This window comes from Neolamprologus brichardi, chromosome 7 (assembly GCF_056152115.1).
Source record: "Neolamprologus brichardi isolate AB-2024 chromosome 7, ASM5615211v1, whole genome shotgun sequence".
In the NCBI taxonomy this organism is placed as follows: Eukaryota; Metazoa; Chordata; class Actinopteri; order Cichliformes; family Cichlidae; genus Neolamprologus; species Neolamprologus brichardi.
The window spans coordinates 58,363,808-58,371,754 of NC_142110.1; the positions used below are offsets into that span (position 1 = coordinate 58,363,808).

At 36.4% G+C, this 7,947-nt stretch overlaps 1 protein-coding gene across 2 annotated transcripts; it reads right to left on the reverse strand.

Moving 5' to 3' along the window:
* Positions 1-572: 572 nt before the first annotated feature.
* Positions 573-5,492, reverse strand: LOC102781285 (interleukin-1 beta-like). 2 transcript variants are annotated; one of them, XM_006797275.2, is made up of 6 exons: positions 5,335-5,492; positions 4,868-4,910; positions 3,437-3,623; positions 2,454-2,618; positions 1,905-1,930; positions 573-1,446 (listed from the first exon to the last, which is right to left on the reverse strand). In XM_006797275.2, exons 1-6 carry the CDS (start codon positions 5,367-5,369, stop codon positions 1,246-1,248), a joined length of 657 nt encoding a protein of 218 aa, XP_006797338.1. In that variant the 5' UTR covers positions 5,370-5,492; the 3' UTR covers positions 573-1,245. The 2 variants fall into 2 exon arrangements, with proteins under 2 accessions (XP_006797338.1, XP_087700640.1); XM_087844514.1 differs by having other exon boundaries at positions 1,905-2,044.
* Between the last annotated feature and the right edge of the window lie 2,455 nt (positions 5,493-7,947).

The following is a 7,947-nucleotide window of genomic DNA, read 5'->3' on the forward strand; positions in this document are numbered from 1 at the left end:
ATTCAAGACATAGATATGGGATATTGGTGCACAAAATGAGCCGTGCATGTCACGGTGGAGGCTCTGCCGAACCCCTGAGACCGACTCACCGAACCCCTAGGGTTCAATCGAACCCAGGTTAAGAACCACTGGTTTAAGATGAATCTTGGCAAACTTTTCAGACAAACTTTCTGAGCCATTTTAACATTAGAGTCTATGGAAGAGTTGGAGGGAGGAGGCTGTGCATTGGTGACATTTATGAAAGAACCATAACACCTAGTACAATAGTAAACACATTGGATGAAAGAGGACAGCGATGGCTACGTTTTGAGGGTGAAATCATACCTATAGAGCAAACGCTGCAGACACAGCAGCAGTTTTTAAAAAAGATTTTAGATTAATCCCCCCCCCCCCCCCCCCCCCCTCACTCTAGCAGTTGAGCTGTCTCACTCTAGCCCCAACATTCAGTCCCATACACACCCATTATAAACTCTGAAACGGCTGAAAAAACATCATGAAACTTAAACTGGAACTGAAGAAAAAGTATAATAGATATTGAAAAGATAAATACAAGTTGAATGTCTTGTCTTCGTTTTAAAGTTTGAATGGTGGCTCTTATGTCAACGTATGTGGAAGTAGTAAGAGTTTAAAAATGAGTAAGTTGAATGAGGATTTAAAGGGTCTCCCCATTGAAATACATGGGAAATTTTTGTTGAAAAAAGTTGAATAAAATTAAAAATATAAATGTTAAAAATGAGAAAAATAGAAGCAGTCATGTCCAAAAGACGAGGAATCTAACGGTGTTTGAATGGTTTTTCTAAGTTTAATGGTTTTGAAGGAGATAGAGTACAAAAAAAGTACGGAATCTATAATAATAAAATAGAATAAAGATTAGAAGAACAATACTGTGAATGCTTTTCAAGCATTCACACTAAAAAGCCACAGCAATAGCATAAACTTAAAGATAATAGCTTTTTAGAAAAAAAGAAAATATATCAGTAGTTTTAAGGAATATCCTGTTATAATTTTCTCCAACAAAGAAGGCATGTGTTTTCCAGTTTGTTTGTTTGTTTCTATGTTTTGTATGTTGTAAGTAAATGTATTATAAAGTAATAGTGCTTTTGATAGGTTACACTGGATCATAAGCTTTTCTACTTCAATAAGTACAGAACACTGCCACTACAGACTCAGGCATTACTATATAAAATTGCTTCATCTAGTGATTATGTCAAAAATCATGCAGATGCGTGGGTCCTACAACATCTTTTAGTTTACTCTGAAGCTTGTAAGGCGGCTGGCAGCATCCACCTTACACAGTTCAACGGGCTGGTTTTCCTGTTGTGAAGTGCTGATGTACCAGCCGCGGAACTTGACAGACTCAAAAGTGGTTAGAGAAATTCCAGTGGTTTTCCTGTAGAAGAGAAATCGGTCCATGTCTCTGTCGGTTAAAATGTCATCATGGTATTGCTGGCAGAAAGAGATGAAAAGAAAACGTTTCCCAGTCATTTTTGCATGCATGGAAACACATTTTGTCCCAATGAAAAAGAAAAATGTTTATGGAAACTTAAAACTGGGACATAATCATTAGGAAAAATATCCACATTTTGCAGTAAAGAGGTATGTGAGCTATGTTCAGACATAGTAAGTCAAAGTTATTGGAAAACTACTCAGAGTAAATAATTTTAAACCAAATTTTTTATACTGTCTCCTGTATAAGTTATAATACTAGTAGTAAAAACCTATAAACATCAACTTAAAGTATGACATAAAAAGTAAAATATTGGACCTATTAAATCCCCATTATAATTTTCAGATAAAAATTATAGGACAGGGTAAGACGGGAGGCTGGAGGCAAGGAGAATTTGTCTATTTAATACTTCTAAAAAGAAATAAAATGAGATTGTATCATGTGAATTTATATTTACCTCCAGAAACAGCACAACTTTATTATCTTCCATGCGGCAAGACATGTACAGGTTGTTGTTGATAGACAGGACGACAATCAGACAAGGAGAGTCACCAAGAGGGACGGAGAAAGGGATGTACCGGGACATTTTAAAATTCACTAAGGTAAGGAAACAAAAAAAGTAAGAACAGGAGCTCATGTGTAGCTGGAAGACTGAAGTTGTGCAGAATGGCCATTTGTTTTTACTTGGTAGTGATGGACGGATGGATAACACTCTCTACCTAAAGTCCAACAGGTTAAACATACTTGCTCCAACTACAAGTCTTACATTCAAACACCTGCTTTTACTTAATGAAGTAAACACAGCTGTTCTTTATGGGGGTTAACTTTATTAGATTGTTAAAACTGATGTCACATTTCCAACCTTGAAGCTGAGGGTCATCAGATATAATATCTCTGAAATTCAGCGGAGTAGGACTATAAAGCGGCATGAACCTGAAATACTCAAGTTTAGTACCAGTACGTTAATATACCTGCTTATGTAAATGATTTTGTGTCCGATTTGTACCTTTGCGGTGGCAATTTCCCCCTTGCAGAGTGATGGCCTGCAGCTGTAACTCTCCTGACAGGACAAGATCTTTCTGAGAGTTGTCACACAGTGTCAATGCTTTCTCACTGTTGGCACGCAGGAAGTCCCTTCGTTTTGTTCCTTGGCTGGGAGTCCAAACAGTTTCTAAAGAGACAGAGGAAACAGAACAAGGAAAAACAACAAAAATTTCTATTCACCTAAAGCTAGACAAACAGCAGTTTCTGTTTTTCTAAAAAAAAAAAGGAAGAAAAAAAAAAACCCCCACACACACACACACCCAGCTTAAGCATAATTGCACTTTAGTTTCAATTATAAATTGATAGCTGTCATTGATGTTTGACATATTAATATAGTAAATGAGCTGCTCCAGCTTGGTCTCAGTAAAGAAAAAAATACATCAGTAATCACATCAGTATGATGTGATCAGTATGCTTAAGCCAGATACTGCTACAAAATTATTGGGCAAACAATAATGTCTGACTTATTTTAATTATTGTTCTTTTGCGAACAAGCAAATGAGGGGGAAAAAAACCACAATGATAATAAGAGTCGTGTTAAATGATAGAATTATATTTATTAAATTGTGGCTTTTAATTTTCAATGGGAATATGAAAATAAAGCATTTTTTGTACTAGTTTTTTATTTAAAACGTGTTTTTGATGCAATTTTTTTAATAACAGCAGTTTGTATGATAACTGTATATAGGGCAGATTTAGTAATCTCCAATTTGACCTGGTGATGGCAGCACTGTCTCATTTTTACAGTGCCTAAATATAGACATCAGTTTACTTATATGGTTGCCCACAATATCGTGTACCCAAACAAGAGAAATACAATTAAAAGGGCTAAACAGCAGAAATTTTGTATTTCTTCACAGCAGTGTGGTAACTGTGAGGTTTTATTTTTATTATACAAGCCATAAGATGATTTCTTTTTTACTGTATAACAATATTATTACTTACCTTTCACTACACTGTCTATGATGTTCATGACATCATCATCACTGAGCTTCCTGTCACTTTGAGTAAGTGGCTTTTTCATCCTGTTTACCCCCAGCACTAGAAGAGCCACACTCTTCATGGTCCTTCTGTTGTGGGAAACCATCAACTCCAAACCCTCATTAAGTCTGAAGATCTCACTTTCAACCTCCTGCATAATACAAAGCAGAAAAACAAGAAGTCAGACTTCTGCTGCTTCTTCTCATCCATGCCATACAAAGTTTATAGTGGGACAAAAAGAAAAAAAAAAATTGCTGCTCAGGACAAGTTACGTAACCTCAACATTGCTCCATAAAAAAATGTTATTCTGTACATCTCACTTAGATATATTGTTGCCTATGTACACTTTTTTGTACACTATTTTTCTTGCAAGTACAAAACAATGCCCAAAAGGTTAGACACTGCCCAAAAGAATGTGATGTGTTGAATGTAAAGTTTTGCAACTCTCATAAACCAATATTTCATTTTGAGAATTAACTGAGAAAATGTACTTTCTTAAGGAAAAAATATGGTCATTTTGAATTTGATGGCAGTACAATATCTCACCTTCTCTGAAAATGGATAGGAGCATATGTTGCTTTAAAACCTGTGTATAGCTTTTAACACTGATGGTATCTTTGCAGATGTTCAAGTCAGTCAAGCCAATTCCATAGACATTAACATGCTCACATACCATCAGAGATGCCGGCTTTTGAAATAAGCACTAATAAAATGCTCTATATAATATATAATGCTGTTGACCCTTCTAGTAGTATGTTTCCTCAAAGAGTCTTGGTTGTTTGATTTTTTTTTTACCCCTGATTTGAACTTTTGCATCTTTTTAAGAGTTTGGCAATGAAGCTACCTTACATCTGTGACGTGCTGCTTTGGGTCCGCCTTCCATCTACAACACTGGCAAACCTCAGTCCATTTGAAATGAGCCATGGTCCAGAGAAAATGGTGATATGTTTGAATTGCTTTTGCATTACTTACTGCTACTTACTGTAACAAACAACCACTGACTGGTTCATGCTTTTCAGCGTACTTTATTCACGGTTGCTGTTTTACAGACATGGCTGCAGCTTTTTAGCTTGCAGCCGAACATACACACCAACAACAACAACACAGTCAGGACCCAGCAAAACTTGAATGCAGGGGAAGTGTGATGAGCTGATGCAGTTTCGGTGTTTCAGCTAGATGCAGTGCTACAGACCACACCCTGCCACACGTTTTTAGCCTTTTGTTTCCCTTGACCCAAATTTTTTTGGAACATTTTACTGGCATCAAATTCAAAATAAGATGATATTTTTCATGAAATAGTAAAATTTGTTTAAAAACTCCATTTAAATTAAATGTATGTGTGTGTGACAGTGTAAAGATATTAGATGAAAAAGTTATGGAAGGGAAAAATCTTACCTTCATGTCAAAGCAAGCAGATTCAATTCCTTCTTCAGGTGAGCTGAAATATGAAATGAAACATTTTTAAGACACTGAATGGAATAAAAACACGTATAAGTGTATATAATTATCAATATCAGCCTACATACCTATATACACAAATGTCTGTTGTAATGTGAACACCATGCTTTGTCAAGCAATGTATTTAGACACAGAATGTAAGTACAATATGATTACAGTGAGGGAATGGGAAACGAAACTGCGAAATGCTGCCAGACTGGAGCTGTTCCCTTTTCACAAACAATAACCCAGGATGTAACTCTATAATTGCAAATGCTTTTGGGAAACTCCACCCTTAGCTACTGGTTTGAGATCAAAAGCATAAAACATTTAGAATTTTACTTAACATGATAGTTTTAGTAAAAGCATTAGCTTTCGGCTTAAATTTTAAATAAATTTAACTGAATAGAACTTCTTGTACTTACCAGTCCAGAGCTTGAGAGAGATCAAAATCACACATCGTTGCAAAGTAAATTGCTGAATTGGGTTGTTTTGTTTTTTTTTAAAGTTCTGTCCAGGTTTTGCGAGCGTTTTAAGTAATTCGTGTCACTTGTTGCACTGCAGGTTGAGTGACAGTCCTGTGTGTGAGCAGCTTCCTTTATGCAGCTAGAGGTGGACCTTCTTTCTTTATGTCATCAGAAACCACACTGCTGCAATTTTGTTACAGGGGAAATGGAAAAAATATGCTCTCTGCCTAATTTTTATTTCAGAAAATATATTTAAAGGATTTGTACTGTTTTGGAAATATGTTTTGTTTGGTCTGCACAAAAACCAAAAACAATTCAACTTTCATAACAGATATATGATTAACTTGTTAATTTTAATGGCTAAATTTCATATTCATAAGTCCAAATGTTTAGGAAGACATCCCTCTTTTTATGTATTCTCCTTTGAACTTGTACAGTATCTTAACTCAATTAAGAACTCCACTAACCCAAAAGCTATAAAAACTATTGGTGTTTGTGGAAAAAAAAAACAAAACAAAAAAAAACAAGATCTTTCAATCACTTTATTCTTTGGCTTGATCAGTTACTTTCCCCCTAGCATATTTATATTGTTGTTTCTGAATACTGTTCTTGTATGTTTTTCTATGTATACAATTCTTTTGTAAGTACAACACCATTATTGTGGTACTATTTAATTCCATTTTGTATTGTACTGATGTTTAAATAAAGGTTTGAAAAGAAAAAAAAGACAGCTGCAGTCACGGAGAAACTTGCGTATCTCTGTTCGCGAATAGCAGATAGAGCGTTGGGTCTGAGAGGACGCCCAGCGTTTACGCTACGAAAACACGACCGAGTGTTTTAACCTGACAGCCTGAGGTGTTCTTCAGTAAACTGGACTACCCGACAGAAGGACCCGAGGCCCCGCTGCACTTTTTCGGTAAGTTAAACGTGTTTGTAAGCCAATCTGTAACTACCGTCCTTAGCTAGGTCCTGAGACCAAGCTAGCTAAGATGAGCACTCGGCTGTCAGGGTTCGTTTAGCTGTACAGGTGAATGAATTTACTGAAGAAATCAAGAGAAACGCCCCGGGCTGCTCAGTCACCAATTACTGTACTTTTATTACAAGTATTATACTATAAAAGCAACAGGCTGCACCCTGCTTCAGCTCCTGTGCTGAGCTTAATATTAAATATGTGCAAACAGCATGTTTTCAGTCTCTTGCCACATCTGTAAAGACAGTAACATTTTTTTTTATTTTTTTTTTTTTAAAGCTTGTACTTTAGTAACTCCTCATTAACCAGGAACTATGGACTAAAGTACTGTAGTGTACTGTGATACTGAAAAAAGTAAGAGAAGAACTTCAGATCCTGAGTGTGTGAGGACAGAAGAATCAGCTTTATTTCAATTTTGAGGGGGATAGATATCTATCTATATATATCCCCCCCGAGTTTGATGGTTCTGTTGTCTTTGTGATTACAGGAGCTGCCCTCAGATTCAGATCTCAGCCCCATCGAGTGACAGCAGACAGATCATCCAACATGTTCACATGTTAACTGTAAAATGAACTGATGAAAACAGTACAAAGGTTAAAGTACCACACGTGCTGTAGTGAAAGCGGTTTTATTGATAAAGTTAAAGACAAAAACAACAAAAGGATTAATCACTCATGTAACTGTGTCACTATATATCAGCATTAACAGGACCTCAGTTTGGTGTTTCACAAAGCTGCTGCTGACCTGCACAGCTTCCGTTTTAAACACTTGATGTACTCAGCTGCATGAAGAGCATGAGATTTTGTCTTACACAATTAAATAAAACCTGATGAAGGTCAAAGGTCGTCACTTGTATGTTGAACTACAAACTTGTCATCTGGAATTCTTTCAGTTTTTTGCAGATAGTGTTATTTACCATAAAGTGATTCAGAGTTATTCATACCAGAGTAACCAGAAAGGATCACATATTTTTAAATATATAACTTCCTACAGGACTGAATATAATATCTTTATGTAAAAGTCTGGAGCCTCTGGGGAGTATCTGAGTATTTATAACATTACACAAAGCAAAGGTCTCCATCACAGTGTTCATGAAATGCTGGGTTTATCCATCTCCTGGGGCGGGCCTATGGAGGAGTGCTGAAGATTTCCCTGTGAGGGAGATGCTGGTGAAGATCATAGTCCTGCTTGATCACTGCCATGAGCTTCAGTCTTCCTGGTGTTTCTTAAATGATGCCTCTTACAGCAGGTTAACAGAACTTATGGCACAGGACAGCTGTGATGAAAGAAAGGGAAGAAGTTTCTCCAAACCTCTGGATCCAGGAAACCCAGCTTAGTCCTGATTGTCTCCCTCACTAGTTTATCTCCAGGGTAAATGTAGCTGTTGATATAATATGGACTCTATTATTAAATGAAAAAACAAATTAGACTACACTAGAAACGTTCTGCTGATGTTTTCAAAGTATCCATGTTACCAGGCTGTAGAGATTTAAACAGTTTTAGATCCATTACACTCAGTCTTAGTTAAAATCTCAAAGGACAGCATTATATTTTTGATATTAACAGTAACTCTGGGCCTCTGTAGAGTGTGCAGCTGATCT

Bases quoted from the DNA above. Each gene is read 5' to 3' on its own strand.
- LOC102781285 (XM_087844514.1), bottom strand. From the start codon at position 5,369: ATGTGTGATTTTGATCTCTCTCAAGCTCTGGACTG. The intron at 3,624-4,867 runs GTAAGATTTTTC...TGTATTATGCAG, and splicing joins CTGCTTGCTTTGACATGAAG to GAGGTTGAAAGTGAGATCTT. The intron at 1,447-1,904 runs GTAAATATAAAT...TCTTTCTGCCAG, and splicing joins AAGTTGTGCTGTTTCTGGAG to CAATACCATGATGACATTTT.